At 36.6% G+C, this 18,032-nt stretch overlaps 1 protein-coding gene across 4 annotated transcripts in view; it reads left to right on the top strand.

Annotated features, from left to right (window-relative positions):
• DOK6 (docking protein 6) overlaps positions 1–18,032 on the top strand; it is a 402,546-nt gene that overhangs the window by 297,769 nt on the left and 86,745 nt on the right. For all 4 annotated transcript variants that reach the window (XM_021099328.1, XM_021099323.1, XM_021099326.1 and 1 more), the window contains one exon: positions 15,269–15,386. In XM_021099328.1, the coding sequence (XP_020954987.1) occupies positions 15,269–15,386 (118 nt within the window). The remainder of the gene's footprint in view (positions 1–15,268; positions 15,387–18,032) is intronic.

Below are 18,032 nucleotides of genomic sequence, written 5' to 3'. Positions count from 1 at the left end.
ACTGCAAAAAAATACCTTTTAAAACTGCACCCCTAAAAATTAAATACTTAGGAATAAATCTTACTAAGGGGAAAGACTTATGTGCTGAGAACTATAAAACATTAAGAAAATTAAAGAGGATTCAAAGAAATGGAAAGATATCCCATGCTCCTGGATTGGAAGGATTACTATCTTTAAAATGGCCATGCCAGCCAAGTAATCCGCAGATTTAATGCAATCCCTATCAAATTACCTATGACATTTTTCACAGAACTAGAACAAATAATCCAAAAATTTATATGAAACCACAAAAGACCCAGAATTGCCAAAGCAATCCTGAGGAAAATTAGCGTTATTTTAAAAGAAAATTTTGTAAGGGGGAGTTATATGGGAGAATTAAGCCACAGAAATAAATTTTAAACTGGAAATATTTTGAGAGATTATTACAATTCAAATATTTGAGGAAATTATTAATGCTACATACTTAAACAAATGGCAACTCTAGAATTTGTTTTCATTTCACAGAAATCATGTTTTAGAACCCTCCAAGTTCTTCAAATTCTATCGCCAAAAGCATTTGCAGGTGTTCTACCTTGCATGTGCAACTTTTTCAAGGAAATTTTTCATTGTCTTGGTGATAGCACCTGCTCATCAAAAAGCACATCACAGGGAGTTCCTGTTGTGGCTCAGTGGTTAATGAACCTGGCTAGGATCCGTGAAGATGGAGGTTTGATCCCTGGCCTCCCTCAGTGGGTTAAGCATCTGGCATTGCCGTAAGCTGTGCTGCGGGTAGCAGACACAGCTCAGATCTGGCATTGCTGTATAGGCCGGCAGCTACAGCTCAGACTGTACCCCTAGTCTGGGAACCTCCATAAGCTTCGGATTTGGCCCTAAAAACACACACACACACACACACAAAAGAGCACATCACAAATGTGCCTTTGTGGCTTAGCCCACCATGGTGAGTGAGGCTGACGTCATCCACAAGACCCCAGATGACCTGAATGATATAATTTTAGATTCCATGGATCTGTTACACACACACCTACACCACAACACAAACACAGATAATATGAAAAAGACTTCTTAACCTACCTACTTTTTATGTTCTTAAACTTTACAAGTGTTACAAAATGTCCACAGGGAAGGAGCAACTGAGAAGAAATAAGCAGAATTTTTTTAACACAGATTTTTTTTCTGGTATCTTATAAAAAATAAGTAAATAAAAGAAAAGGGGATTGTTATTAGTCATTTCTAACCTTGTAACACGGTGATTTAAAAGTGAAATTGTGATTTAAAAGTGAACAAACAGCCTCCCATATAAATAATTACAGTGTGTCCTTTAAAATTCCAGTGTCTGGAATGCTGCTGTTTCCAGTAATTCCTGCCTTCTGGTCACCAGAAAATCTCTTTGCACAATGAAAGGACAAATAGCATCCGTGTTATTGAAATACCAGCAAGATATCTTGCAAAACCATACTAATGCTTAAAAACCCCACTGACAGAACTGGCCAAAGGCACTGCTGTCCAAAACTGTCAATTCTGTGGTTTCCCTACACTCTAGTGGATGGAGAAAAATAAATGAATCTCTTTCCTAGAAAACAGATAAGTGTTTTCTTTCTCTAGAATTTGTCATTTTACATGCCCTTGTTATTAGAAATATAAGAAATAAAAGTTGAACTCACACATTTAACAAACTAAAATATTTTACTGTTGCCAAAACAATAAACCTTTTGAACAATGATCATTAAAAACAAATGGTCTTATTTCCTTTCATAATGTAAGATGAAAAGAAATTTCTGGCGAGGAAGCAGCATTGTCTGATTCTGCTGAGCTCCTAGGAACCATGAGGTTGTGGATTTGATCCCTGGCCTCACTCAGTGGGTTAAGGATCTGGCGTCACTGTGAGCTGTGGTGTAGGTTGCAGACGTGACTCGGATCCCATGGTGCTGTGGCTGTGGCGTAGGCCAGCAGCTGTAGCTCTGATTGGACTGCTAGCCTGGGAACCTCCATATGCTGCAGTTGCAGCCTTAAAAAGAAGACCAAAAAAAGACAAAAAAATAAAAACCAAAAAACTATTTTTAGTTTTTTAAGGAACCTCCACACTGCTCTTTCTAGTGATTGTACCAACCTACATTCCCACTAACAGTGTAGGAGGGTACCCTTTTCTCCTTACCCTCTCCAGCATTAATTGTAGGCATTTTGGTGATCGCCATTCTGACTAGTGTGAAGTGATACTTCATTGTTGTTTACATTTGCATTTCTCTAATAATTAATGATGTTGAGCATCTTTTCATCTGCTCTTTGGCCATCTTTCTGTATTTTTTGGAAAAATGTCTATTTAGATCTTTCCCTGTTTTTTGATTGTGTCGTTTGTTTTTTCATACAAAGCTGCGTGAGACATTTGTATATTTTGGAGATGAATCCCTTGCCAGTTACTTTGCTTGTAAAGATGTTCTTGAGTTCTGCAGGTTCTTTTTGTTTTATATGTTATGGTTTCCTTTGCTATGCAAAAGCTTTTAAGTTTATGTTCCATTTGTTTACTTTTGTTTTTATTTTCATTATTCCTAGAGAAGGATCCAAAAAGATATTACTGCAATTTCTATCAGTTTCCTGCCTATGACTTCCTCCTAGAGTTTTATAGTATCTGACCTTACATTTAAGTATTTAATCCTTTTTGAGTTTATTTTTGTGCATGTATAAGAGAATGTTCTAATTTCATTCTTTTCTATGTAGCTGTCCAGTTTTCCTAGCACCACTTATTGAAGAAGCTGCCTTTTCTACATTGTACGTTCTTGCCTCCTTTGTCATAGATTAATTGACCATAGGTGGGTGGGTTTATTTCTGGGTTTTCTATCCTCTTTCACAGATCTATATTTCTGTTTTTGTGCCAGTACCATACCACTTTTTAATAATTGTAGCTTTGTAGTATAATCTGAAGTTGGGGAGCCTGATTACTCCAGTTCTGTTTTTCTTTCTCAAGATTGCTTTGGCTATTTGAGATCTTTTGTGTTTCCATACAAATTTTAAAATGTTTTGTTTTAGTTCTGTGAAAAATATGATTGGTAATTTTAAGGATTGCACTCAGTCTGTAGATTGCCTTAGGTAGTATAGTCATTTTGACCATATTGATTCTTCCCATCCAAGAGCATGGTATATCTTTCCAACTGTTTGTGTCATCTTTGATTTCCTTCATCAGTGTCTTACAGTTTTCAGGGTACGGAGCTTTTGCCTCTTTAGGTAGATTTATGCCTAGGTGTTTTATTCCCTTTGATGCAATTGTAACTAGGATTGTTTCCTTAATCCCTCCCTCTGATCTTTCATCGTTACTGTATATGAACACAAGCAATTTCTGTTTGTTAATTTTTGTATCCTGCAACTTTACCGAATTCATTGATGAGCTCTAGTACTTTTCTGGTAGTATCGTTAGGATTCTATGTATAGTATTATATCATCTGCAAATAATGAAATTTTACTTCTCCTTTTTCAATTTGGATTCTTTTTCTTTTTCTTCTCTAATTGCCATGGCTAGGACTTCCAAAACTATGTTGAATAAAAGTGATGAGAGCTTTAATTTTAAATGGGTAAAATATTCCACCACGAAAGTTCATCCCAGCTTTCAATATGTGCAGACATTGGAAATTAATTCCATAAAACTTATTATGGCCTCTAGATATTTGTATACTTCAAAATAAAATGATAGAAAAAAATTTATTTAAAACACATATGAAATTTAATGTTTAATATGTACTCATGTTTCTTACATGCAAGTGTAGTTCTGTAAATGCATCTGCTTATAGAGGATAGACAGATGATAGATAATGAATATATTTTTTTAATTTGTTGAAGTATAGTTGATTTACAAGAATATTTATTCTTAAAAGTATTACTGAGTACAATTAAGGATGGTGATCAAAATATTTATGTAGATGTTTATAATAATTTCTGATGTTATTCCAAAGTCCAAATTTTTCACACTGTCTGAAAGTATTTTGGCCAATATTTATTTTTAAATATATAATAATAACATCCACTTTGTTTCAAGTTAATGAAAATAATATTCCACAAAGTCCAATTTTAAATGTCACTTAGGAACTTCCAGTTAATAACTATAAAAACTACATTTTTTTTTGTTAGTCTGGTGCAAAGTCAGCAAGGTATCTACTGTTTTTTTCCCATTTATCTTGAATAAAATGGAAGATTAAGTGTGAGGCGTCCCCTATTGAAAATTAAGTCAAGTCGCGAGAAACCAATTGTCCATAAACCTTCAAACTTCAGAGGACTGTTTGAATGAATCCAAACAGTGCCAAACTCGGCTGGCTAATGGTCTCCAGGCTTCCTTTGCTATACGGTTTTTAGGTTTCATGAGCTCTTTTACAAAAACAAATAAAATTAAATGTTTTCAACTGGGAGTGCACTTGCACTGAGCATTTCCTTATTGAGCAGCATTTTTATTCTTACACTGATGTACATATCATATCACAGTAATGTGTTTCCCCACCACCTGTATTTTTGCAATGCTTCTCATCTACATTGTGTTTCCTTATCCAGTTCCTCTTGTCTCAAACCACCCAGGACCATCTGGACATATCCACCCAATCTGAGGATTTTTTAACTCTTTCATCATGCAGTAAAAGCTGTGTCTGTTCTTTTCCAGCCAATAGTATACATATGCTCAAGCACACACACACTCTCTGCTACCAGCATTGCTCACCTGTCTTCAATCTGTCTCCATCTCTCCCACCTGTCCATACTGTCCATCTATTCCTAATACATTTCTCTTTTTTTTTTTTTTTTTTTTTTTACCTCTATTAAGCTCTTAGACTTAGATCCACATGGGTGCCTCTGCCTCCATTGTCATTCCTTTGATAGCTCATTTTGGACAAGTCGCCAGGTATTAGACACCTCTGGTCTAAGCTACCGCTCCATGCAGGAGCAGCAGTAATAGTGCAGTTGTCTTACTGAGCACTTCAGGCATGACTAGCTTTGTTCTTTTCACTCTAAAAGTATCATCTTATAAAATATTTATAAGACTTAGGGTACATTATATTAACCTTAATTTAGAGATAAGGGAAAATTGAATCTTAAAAAAAAGTTTAAGTACTTTGCCTCCGGTCAAGTGACTGGGCAGCTGTGGAGTTGATATTTGATAACAGGTCACTGACAGCAAAGCCCATGTACTTAACTCCGTGATTCTGCCACACAAATCATGCTGTTCTATTTTGAATGTAGGAAAGAGGGACACACATTCTTGCTTCAATTCAGTGGCACTGACCCAACTGTTGAAATTCTTATCTGCTTCCTGAATAAGAGGGTTCCAGTAATGTGTTTTATAATGAGTTGTGGTAAAGAGGGAAGGACATGACGGGCCCCAAGCTTCAGACACGTCACTCACTGGCAGTGATGTGACAAACAAATTATATTACTCCTCTGAGCCTCATTTTCCTTGGCTGTAAAGCTCAGGTGGCATGTCTATTGACAATTTATGTGGCTATTAAATGGGTTTGCACAGTGCCAGGCACACAGAGAATGATTTGTAAATGCAAATCTATAAATGCTAAATTTTTCCTCTCCCAATTCTATAGCTTTGTGTCTTGAGTGCTAATATGATGAAGTCTAGGCAATAATTAGGGACAGACAGAGCAAAAGGAAAATTAATTTGTTAACCTTTTTTTTTTTTTTTTTTTTTTTAGCGTACATGAATTTCATGTAAGTGACCACAAATTAGCATTATGTTTTCTCACAAGGGTGGGCAGAATGCCAAAACAGCAAAGGGAAATTGCAAAAGGCAATAGGGTAACCTGGATAATGTTTTTGGTAAAAGCTGGAATTGGTTCTGGTAGCCTGTGCATTCACAAAAGTCACATCAGTTGTCAGGGTCTTCCTGCTGCTTCTTGGCAGCAGAGGTCCTCTCAGATACAAGGCAGTGTTGTTACATATTGTTAGGAAGGAAGCTCATGTTTCCCAGGAAAGATCAGCATCCAAGTCTTAAGAGCAGTGGACTCAGAGATCGAGATAACTGTTTTCCATTAGAGGTTCTGGAATTAGGATTTTACCTTGAGCAAATCCCTGAATTTTTCTGAATTTTGATTTTCCACCTGAAAGAATAAAACAGCTGGATCCTCTAAGGGGTCAAACCTCAAATTACATGGTCCAGCCACAAAGTTAGCTTGGACTTCCTCACATCATGGTAGCCTCAGAGCAGTCAGACTCACATGGTCACTCAGAGCAAGGGAGAAAAGAAACTGCCTTAAAGGTCATAAGGGGCATGCCCAAAACAGACAAAATGTCCCACCCACGAGATGTTATTAATCAGAGCAGTCACCAGCAAGCCCGGATTTAAAGAGGGACCCTAGATGCCCTTTTTCTGAATGAAGGTTTTCCAAGAATTTGCAGCCACCTTCGGTCCTCCACAAAAATAATGCAATATTTAATACTGCTTATTATAAAACTTCATATGAAAGACATTAAATAGAATATCTTGATGGTCAGAAAAAGTGCAGAAGGGCAGAGCAGAAGCATGATTCTATTCTCAGGTTTAGAAAAGTCATCAGACTTTAAACCCTCAGCCTCCTCTCTTTAAAGAGGAATGTTTCTTTTCTAGCCCCCGAAAATTTTATGAGGATTTAAATAGATAAAATAATTAATTTCTAGGCCATATGCCCAGTAAAAGAACTAAAAGAATATAAAAATATAGAATACTTAAATTTGGCTCAAATAGGGAAAAGGTATTATTATCTATATGTTGTAAATGCCTAGGAATTTCTACTAGACCAAGTGGAGATGAAACAAAGGAGAGATTAGTGGCTGATGCACAACACCTTTTCTTGAAAAAGAAGCCTAGTTGTGCTAGGAAAGAAGAGAAGATTATTAACCCGTTCGTGTGGAAGAGTAGAGCCAAAAGATGACGTTAGGCTGAACTCTGGGACAGGAAGTAATTTTACGTGTAGAGTTTTAAAACATGACTAAGGAATGGGAAAATAAGTTAGAGAAACATAACATGCTTAGGAAGCTTAGTGTGTCAAATAAAATACCATTTTAATGTAGTATTATTTCACTAAGTACTATTTTTAATAGTATTTAAATATAAAAGAGGAATGGGCAGAAACTTGTTAATTAGTAACTTGAAATTACAAGAAAAGAAAAACTGAAAAATATAAATTCTTTAAACTTTAAAACCCAAATATATAAATTGGAGATATGAAAGGACTTACAAAAACAGGCAAAATTCTTTCTAAGTTCTGAGAGAAGTTGATTTTTTTTATAAAAATGTAAATGTTAAATAATATTTGAAGAATTGAAACTCTGGGAAACTGATCATATTCTACTTGTACATATATAAACTAATTCTAATAAAATTCTGACAAATGTGTTTTTTTAAAAAAAATTTCTTAAAATTCTTTAGTATTGGGATATATTGGTTTTAGTATCAAAAGAGCAGAAACAACTTGAAAACCTTTCAATATAGATAAATGAATAAATTGGAGCATAATGAAATAGTCCTTTGTATTAGTCAAGGTGCACCTAAGTAAATAGGGGCCATGCTAGGTAGCTCAATAGAGGTAATTTTAATAAAGTTTAGAATCAAGGTATAGGAAGATCAGGGACAATCCAGAGATTAGCAAACACAGGAAAGATGCACACCTCCTTGCCTGCTACAGGTTCATGGATGCTGGCAACAAATATAAGACTTCTGGCTCCAAGACAAAGAACTTTATTACTCTTGGCACAGTAGGCAGCATATGTTCCATGTTGCCATCTTTCCCCTGTTCCCCAAGTCCAGTAGGGCAATGTGGAGTGGCCCAGGTGTCTTCTGCATGTTTTCACAGCTGAGCAACCTGAGTGTAGTTGTTACTGAGCCCAAATTTGTGTGCCTAATACATAGTGAGACAAAACAAACCAAAATGTAGGAGTTTGGAGCAGAGAAAGGTTTATTTGCAAGGGCCGTGCAAGAAACACAGGGCAGTTAATGGTAAGAGATTTTATAGGCAAAATTGGTGGGGCGGAGGCGCTGCTGGGTGTGTGACTTGCTTTGGTGGTAACAGGGTGATGTTCCAGGAATGAGCCTCTGGTTCCAATCAGTCTGGGGTCCCCATGCTTAAGCTCAGCCTGATGGGGAGCTTTCATTTGTGTAGAAGAACTCAGAGATGGGTATCAGGCTGTTTTATGTATCCCTTGAGGAAGAACCAGGCCCCTGCCCCATTGCTGTACTTTTGTCTCTTGACTGCCTTTCCCTTGGTTTCTGTGTTCCCTCACTAGCCTTATTAGTAATTGAATCTGCTCTTTGGAACTCAGGGAAAGTCTAGGAGGCTGAAACCTTTTTTTCCTGCAAAGGAGACACGGAAAGGCTTTTGTCCCGGGGAGGACCAAACAGGGTCCTGCTCAGTTTCACTGGAACTCCTAATCTTAAAAGGTGGCTGCCAGCAACCCTACCCAGCCTTTGCCCTGGAAGAAGACATTATCTGTGTTATCCTGGTCAGGAAACACATCTGCCCTCCAACCCGGAGCAAGACACTGCACAAACATTCTTGAATGGATAGTAAGGAAAAGCTGTGATGAGAAATGCAGAACCACCAGTGGCCCAGGAATAATTGTTTCCTAACAACTACTCTTGCAAACCAAACATTTTCAAAGGAGGAAGTTTTCTGAAGTTTAGGGAATGGCAGAGAAGTGAGTTGCAGCAGGAAATGGAATTGGGGTCCTCTTTGAGATTGTACACTGACCTCGGATGTTGACGAATCAAAAATACACTTGTTTATTTACATACTGCCTAAATGAGCATGAGTATTTGTTTATATATTTACAAGTCTTCTAAATATGAGGTTCTTTGCTTGGGGACATCCCTCTTATCCACTGGAAGGCAGCGTAACTCTTATCTACATGATGCTCAGATAAAGGTGTAAACTGAATCTCCACAGGGCACACTTTGAGCCAAAATCATTCTCTGGGGCTGTGGGCTTTGTGAGATGTGTAGCTATAGCTCTCGAATAGAATACAAATGTTTTAGCTACTATTCAGACTTGGTGAGCTGTGACTTCCACTATTTCCAGATGCGAATAAGCAACTTCTGATTTTTTGCTCAGTATCCCAGTGAACTAACTGCTCTTTCAAAAAGAATGAAAAAGCAAGAGCATTCGAGCCAAAAAATGTCAAGAAATTATGAAGGTGTCTCAAGAACTGAATTAGCTGCTTCCAGATCAAGTTGATTTCTACAACAAAGCATCCTTTCCACAAATACTGATCCTGTGAGAAAGATATGACTGCTGCCTGCAGAAGAGTCCATGATTGAAATATTGAGGGAGATTTGGCAGTATGGGTTGAAGAATTTTTTACCATTTCCTGAGGATTTTCTCACTGATTGTGGCAACAGAAAGAATCATCAGGACAGTTTATACATCATTTTGTTGAACTTCTTACCAAAGAGTTTAAAATTAAAACTAACAAAAGTCTCTAATAAAAAAGCTTGACAGGGAGTTCCCTTCGTGGCTTAGCAGTTAACAAACCCGACTAGGATTCATGAGGATGCAGATTCGATACCTGGCCTCATTCAGTGGGTTAAGCATCTAGCATTGCCATGATCTGTGGTGAAGGTCGCAGATGCAGCTCCCTCCTGCATTGCTGGGGCTGTGGTGTTGCCCGGCAGCTATAGTTCCAATTCAACTCCTAGCTGGGAACTTTCATATGCCACGGGTGCATTCCTAAAAAGCAAAAAAAAATTAAAAAATAAAAATAAAAAAGCTTGACAAATTGCCATTGACTTTGGCATTGTGCCTATCAAAAAGGCCAATGTATAATATATTGCTTAAACTTATTAACAAAATTAAAAGTTGCTAGATAAATCAGATGGTTCTACTAAAAAAATACCCTGTTAGTTTGCCAGGGCTGCCAGAACAAAATACCACCAATAAGGGCTTAAACAACAGATACTTTCTAACAGGTCCGAGGGCTAAGTTCAAGATCAAGGCTTCAGCCTGGTTGGTTTCCCTGAAGCCTCTCTGCTTAGCTTGCAGATGGCCACCTTCTTGCTGTCTCTTTCACATGGGCTTTTCTCTGTTCACACGCACCGTGGTGTCTCTTCTTTCCTTTAGAAGGACACCAGTCCTATCAGACCAGGGCCCCACTCTTATGACCTCAGTTAGCTATAATTAACCTCTTTAAAGGCCTTAACTCCAAATACATCACATGAGGGTTAGGATTTCATCATATGAATTGGGAGTAGACAAAATTCAGTCCATAACCATACTCAAGATATGGTGTTGAATCATAAATGATGAATGGATTGTCTAACGTCTAGGAAATTTAAACACCAGAGATAAAGCTGACAAGGTTTATACCTGTGGCAATGATCTGCCAAATATCCACATTCAAACTTTCAAATAAAAATGTTCCACTTGTCTGCAGTAAATATTGGAGTAGAATAAAGGGAAACCAAAGGAATGAATGAGGAAATAGAAGGTTAAAAGTCTAGAATTTGAAAACAATGAGGAGAAATCGAGAAATGAGGTGAAAAAACAATATGGGATGATTCAGATAAAAACTTTATGGAAGAAACTCTTCTCAAGTAGTTTCCAGCTATTTGTTTCCAGCAGACAAAATGTTTACTGTGTTTCCATGATACCTAAGACTGACCATTTAGAAAGAAACATGTTTCCCAGAATTAAAAAAAAAAAAAATAGATAGAAAAATACTTTCATCAAATTTTCAGAAGATAAATGTACCCCTGATGACTTATTGCTAAGTAATAAACACATTTAATATATTAAAAAAATAATATTTCCCAGAATTAAAAAAAATTAGATAGAAAAATACTTTCATCAAATTTTCAGAAGATAAATGTACCACTGATGACTTATTGCTAAGTAATAAACACATTTAATATATTAAAAAAAGAATAAAGTTTAGACAGAAATGTGATTAATGAGATTTATTTTATATATTGATATTATTAGTGGCCATTGCTGACACTAACTAAAGATTTTACATGCTTAATTAAGTTTATGCCCTACATGAGAAATTGGCTTTAAAGGTGAAAGCCTTTTGTCCTAGTGACACTGTCACAGAATGAACCTGGCCTCTGCCCCTTACAGTGGTGGCTGTTGAGTCTTGTGTGTATGAGGATATTTTGTGTCTTCTTGGCATTCACTGCCCACCCACAGAGGTTCTCCAGCTGTGTGGGTCTGGGGTAAAACTGGAAATGTGCATGGGTAATAGGAATCCCAAAGATTCTGAAAAGTGCTACCTCATTGTAACCCAGAAATTTGGTTTCTCTCCCACATCAACCATGGGATGTGGGTGTATTAACATACCTATTTCCAAATAAAAAGGAAACATTTGAAATATAGCTAATTTTGAAAAATATAAAAATTGGCTGCTATATTGTTCTGTTTTGAGCTGAAAAAAAAATAACTTCAACAGAACCTGAATTTTAAATACATCGAGTAGAACATTTTTGTGGCAAGACATGGCAGTTCTGGCAGTGCCTTACTAAAAACTAAAATCAAATAAATATGTTCAAGCCTATTGACTTCACCTTCTGTTAAAGGTAAAGCCTTTTAGTTTATTTTTTATTTTAGTTTATTTATTTAGTTTAATTTTAGTTTAATTTTTATTTTATATTGGAGGATAGTTGATAGTTTTAGGTGTACAGCAAAATGATTTAATTATACATATATCCATTCTTTTCAGATTCTTTTCCCACATATATTATAGAATATTGAGTAGGTTCTTGTTATCTATTTTTATATATAGTAGTGCGTATAAATCCCATACTCCAAATTTATCACCCTCTCCAAACATTTCCTTTGGTAACCATAAATATGTTTTTGAAGTGAGTCTGTTTCTGTTTTATAAGTACATTTGTATCTATTAGATTCCACATATAAATGATATTGAATGGTATTTGTCTTCCTCTGTCTGACTTGTTTCGCTTAGTATGATAATCTCTAGGTCCATCCATATTGCTACAAAATGGCATTTTGTTCTCTTTTTTCTTTCTAAAGAAACCATGAGCTTTATTTTTTTTTTTAATTTTTTTGGTGCAGGGGCTTTTTTTGTCTTCCTAGGGCTGCACCTGCGGCATATGGATGTTCCCAGGCTAGGGGTCCAACTGGAGCTTTAGCCACTGGCCTGTACCAGAGCCACAGCAATCAGGATCCAAGCTGCATCTGTGACCTACACCACAGCTCACAGATTCTTAACCCACTTATTGAGGCCAGGGATCAAACCCTCTTCCTCATGGATAGTCGGGTTCGTTAACTGCTGAGTCATGATGGGGACTCCAATGAGCTTTATTTTTTGGGGGGGAATTATAGTTGGTTTACAGTGTTGTATTAGCTTCAGGTATACAGCAAAGTGAATCCATTATACATATACATATATCTGTTCTCTTATCCCATTTAGGTAATTACAGAACTTTGAGTAAACCTTCCTGTGCTATACAGTAGGCCTGTGTTATCTATTTTATACATGGTATTGTGCATGTATTAATCTCACCCTCCCAATTTGTAGCCCCCACCTTCCCGCCCCAGTCTCCCCTTTGGTAACTCTAAGTTTGATTTTGAAGTGTTTGAGTTCGTTGCTGTTTTATAAGTAAATTCTTTGCTATCATTTTCATTAGACTGCACATATAAGCAATATTATATGGTATTTGTCTTTCTCTGACTTCACTTAGCGTGACAATATCTAGGTCCATCCTGTTGCCACAAATGGCATTATTTCATTCTTTTTAATGGCCAAGTAACATTCCATTGTTTAAATGAACTACACATTCTTTATCCATTCCTCTATCGATGGACATCTGGGTTGTTTCCATGTCTTGTCTATTGTAAATAGTGCTGCAATGAACACTGGAGTACATGAATGCTTTTGAATTATGGTTTTCTCCAGATATATGCCCAGGAGTGGGATTGCTGGATCATATAGTAGTGCTATATTTAGTTTTTAAGGATCCTCCATAGTGGTTGTTCCAATTTACATTCCCACCAAAAGTGTAGTAGGATTCCTTTTTTTCTACACCTTCTTCAGCATTTATTGTTTATAGATTTTTGATGATGGCCATTCTGACTGGTGTGAGGTGATATCTCATTATAGTTTTCATTTGCAACTCTCTAATGATCAACATTGATGTCTTCTTTGGAGAAATGTCTATTTAGGTCTTCTGACCATTTTTTGATTGCATTTTTTGATATATAAAGCTGTGTGACACATTGGTATATTTTGGAGATGAATAACCTTGTTGGTTATTTCATTTGTAAAGATTTTCTCCCATCATGTGGATTGTTAGGTTGGTTTTTATGTTTTCCTTTGCTGTGCAATGCTTTTAAGTTTAATTAGGTCCCATTTGTTTATTTTTATTTTCATTACTCTAGGAGTTGAATCCAAAAGATACTGTGGTGATTTATGTCAAAGGGTGTTCTGCCTATGTCTTCCTCTAGGAGTTTTACAGTATTAGTATCTGGCCTTACATTTAGGTCTTTAAAACATTTTGAGTTTATTTCTTACATCTAGTTTTATTTACTTGAGCCCTCTCCCTTTTATTCATGATGAGTCTGGCTAAGGTTTATCAATTTTGTTGAACTTTTCAAAGTCTTTTTATTTTTTAATGGTTGAGTGATATTCCATTACATACATGTGCTACATTTTCTTTGTTCATCCCTCTCTTGGTGGACATTTAGGAAAAGCTTCCTAGTTTTATGTGGCTTTAAAGGGCTTGTTACATCAAATGAGGCACTCAGGACACCACTGTCTATGAAAGGCAGTGCACTGGATGTGGACATATGAGAGCTCTTGGGGGCAGGGAGATGCAGTAGGGAACCATACACACCAGGAAGCAAATGAAACTCTAATTTGAGACCAAGGTGATCATTACAGCTACTAGTTTTGCCAAGAGCCAGGTATTAATAGAGGGGGAACATGAGATTTTATTAATTAGAGAATCACTCACTGTCAGAAAGGGCTCATTTGCTCAGATTGCATCAGAGAAATGTGCATTAAGGCCAAATAAAGTCATTTCTGGATGTCTTTTAAAAACATGGTGAGGGAGTTCCCATCATGGCTCAGCAGTTAACAAACCCAACTAGCAACCGTGAGGGTGCGGGTTCAATCCCTGGCCTCACTCAGTGGGTTAAGGATCTGGCCTTGCCATGACCAGTGGTGTAGGTCACAGACGCGACTCAGATCCCACGTTGATGTGGCTGTGGCTGTGGCATAGGCTGGTGGCTACAGCTTCAATTGGACCCCTAGCCTGGGAACCTCCATATGCTGCGTGTGCAGCTCTAAAAAGACAAAAATAAATGTGCTTTTGCACATTAAAAATTTTTTGTAAATAAAAAAATAAAAACCCGGTGTGAATCACTAAAAAATGAATTTCTTTCTTGAAAATGCAAGTAAAGTGTTCTTCTCTTTGAACTAACCATATGCCTGAGCATCCCCTGACATGAGGTTGTGTAGCTCTGTAGCTAACCTTAAAATGTACCTTTCATATTTGAAAACATGGCATACTTTTATCACAGAACTTCTCAAGGAAACTTTTTAAAATATGTACAAGATTCTATCACAGGAGCAAGGAAAAAGATCTATTTTGAAAACAACTATTGGGTAAGAGTAGGAGCGGGTGTCAGGAAAAACTATAGGACACCGAATTGGGTAAAAAAGAAATGGTATCTTGTGTTTGGCATCATTTTGGGGTATCTGTTTCTGAAAGGGCTTGAACCTCCATTTTTGAGTTATTTTTTCAATTCAGTAAATTGTAGAAAAGTGATAGTAATGCAGCATTGATAATTCTTGCTTGTAGAAATGCAAATAGACTTGTCTAATGAAAGACAATTAATATTGCTCTGGCTGGAGTTCCCGTCGTGGCGCAGTGGTTAAGGAATCCGACTAGGAACCATGAGGTTGCGGGTTTGATCCCTGCCCTTGCTCAGTGGGTTAACGATCCGGCGTTGCCGTGAGCTGTGGTGTAGGTTGCAGACGCGGCTCGGATCCTGCGTTGCTGTGGCTCTGGCGTAGGCAGATGGCTACAGCTCCAATTCAACCCCTAGCCTGGGAACCTCCATGTGCCGCGGGAGCGGCCCAAGAAATAGCAACAATAACAACAACAACAACAACAAAAGACAAAAGACAAATAAAATAAAATAATAAAAATAAAAAATACCTTGAAACAGTAGATTATGTAGTTATCTATTACAGAGTCTATACTCTGTCACCCACATTGAACCCTGAACTTTTAAGAGAGCAGATTTCAGCTTAATAGTTTAAATAACGCCTAAGACACATTTTCTTTTCCTTTTAGCTTCAGACAAGCTTGACTGAACCAATGACGTTATCCAAATCAATATCTCTTCCTCGAAGTGCATACTGGCATCACATCACTCGGCAGAACAGCGTTGGAGAAATCTACAGTTTGCAAGGCAAGTAACTATAATAAAGTGGCATCTCCATTAGCTTTCTACAGGTTGACCAGGAGTCATGCAAATTGCTTTGCATTTGCATTGCTTGCTTTTCTTCTATTTTCATTTATCAGTTGTCATTTGCCACAGTAGGAGCTCTATTTACAGTGGCTTTTCTAAAGCTATCATTTCACTGACTCATGGTAAAAATTATCCCAAAGGTCACCAAGTGCTAAGGATCTGATTTGGCACAGGAAGTTGACTAAATCACTGCCTAAAAATATTATCAGAAGCTAAAAGCAGCTAATACAAGGTCTGTTTTATGCTGTGTTTTACAGAAGATTTCTTAAGCATCTTTCTGCCAAAACAGGATTGAATATCAGTTCCGGAGGCTGCCTTTGACTCTGTAATGAAATGCTACATGAACCTACTTACAGTTTTAAGATTTAACCAAAGCATTAATGTAGAAACCATTTGGGAAGGTGCAGTGCAGAAGACAAGTGTAAATATGCTACTTCTGTATTTTTCCTAATGATAAATGTTGAGTGACTGCATGGAAATGGCTTAATCAGATTATTCAAATTATTAAATAGCAGATATTTGATCAATACCAGCAGAACTCTCAGCTTCTGTGGTTCTCTTCCTAGTTCTTCCCTAAGTGAATAAACTTATCCTTCAGATAAAGTATTTGGCTGCAAGGAATTGACTAATATCTGACCAAGACAGGAGGAAGTAGGAACTAAGAAAAATAAGGCTGACAAAACACCGCTGAAAATACTCACCAAACAATCCTTTTTTGAGCACAGTAGGCTCGAATGTAATAGGCACCTAATAAATATCTGGTGAAGGAATGACCATCATAACCTTCAACATAATTAGGCATTTGAATATTTTTCTTTTCATACATTCTTTTGTTCATATTAACAACACTAAATGTTCTGACAAAAAAAATTTCTGTTACAAGCAAACTGAAATAGTATACTTTTAAAGTGGTATTTGCTTGCCGAGCTTCAAATCTATACTAATGGAATTTGATTAAAGATCCATTCTAAGAATAGAACCATTTTAGTCACTTATGGGAAATAATTACATTCTGTATTTTAAAGAACCCTCATATGACCAACTTGACTACTTGTATTTAACAGGCAGTTATTATCTTTTTGTATTCTATTTGTATGAGAAGATCTTTAACAGGATAAGGATTAGAGGATTGAGAAAGGAGGGGAATTGCTTTGACAATTTCATGAATCAGAGGAGAGACAGGCTTCTTATCCTTTTGTTTCCCTCCACAAACATCAACAACCACAAACTAAAACTGCCCACATCCTGATCTTATAAGATTAATCTCGTCTGTTCCTGTGACTAGAAATAATTAGAAAATAGGCCCTTAACATAGGGTTATTTTTATTTAAACATAACCATATATTTGTAAATTATAATATTTGATAGAACAAAATAAATCTATGGAATATCTGAATAAGAATATAAAAAGAATTAAATTTGTAAGCAAAAGGAAAGCAAGATGTTATTACAAATAAGTTGGAAATGGACTGGAACCAGTGTACTGATAACTTTGGGTTCTAACAAGGTTTTGGTCTATAATTCCACTATTAAAGTAAGACTGTGGTTTTCATGGTAGCATACAGGAAACTTTTCTTGAAGGGAGGGTTACGTTTTAGACTGAAAACTTCAAAAACAGTATTGTATTTACCCAACAAAAAAATGCCAGAATGTGAAGAAATTTCTAAAAATGTTGCCAGAGACTTGTTGGAGGACAGTGTTGATTTATAAAACAAAATAGAATCAATCACCAATTAAAATACTCTGATTTATCTCACTAATATTAATTTCCAGCTATTAAGGGTTTCAAATGCCTTATTAGTTATGATGAACTGTTTATTTATATGGTCTTGTTGGGGAGGAAGATTTTACCTTGTATCCTTCTGGGTTCTTTAGCTCATCTAAAAATTAAATTGACATAAAACAGATTAATTTCTTACATATGGGAGTCCATGCCACACAAAGGCAAGTCTGGAAGCTGAGGCTTAGAAGGCATCCTGAGCAAAAGGAAGGTATAGGGGCCTGGGCATCCAAGGGGAGAAAGGTGTGACTCACAGGATGCAGGACAATAGGAAGAGCAGATGTCTAGTAATGAGATGTTTGCCCTGCCACACAGACAGATCATTCAGATAAAAGTTATCTCTGGTAATAGCACTGTGTCTGAGCTGGGCCCCCATCTAAATTCTTTTAGGCAATTAAGGGGGAGGTTTAAAGCTTTTCCTGAGTCTTTTTGGCCTTGATTGTCTTCGGCTCAAAATAATCTTCATGCCAAAGTGGCACATTTTGGGGAGGCTTTTCTGAACACCTTCAATTCAAACACTAGATTCTTCTTTGGTTGCTTGTTGCTTGTTGTTTTTATGTATCCCTTAAGGCAATTACTGAAAATCAGATAAACATAGCATGTTCTCAGTGTAGATCACAATTCACTATACTGCATTTATTTTTGTATTGCAGACTTCTTAGAGCAATCCATTTTACAAATTTTTATATATTCATTTTATGATATTATATATATAGATACTTAGATTATAGATAGGTAGGTAATATATAGACTTATATAAACTTGTAACTGATACTCTGACAGTGGTGATTTGTTTTGTTCTCCTT

Source organism: Sus scrofa, chromosome 1, assembly GCF_000003025.6.
Source record: "Sus scrofa isolate TJ Tabasco breed Duroc chromosome 1, Sscrofa11.1, whole genome shotgun sequence".
Lineage (NCBI taxonomy): Eukaryota > Metazoa > Chordata > Mammalia > Artiodactyla > Suidae > Sus > Sus scrofa.
The sequence above is the reverse complement of the archived record's forward strand: the minus strand, read 5'-3'. Positions and strand labels throughout refer to the sequence as shown.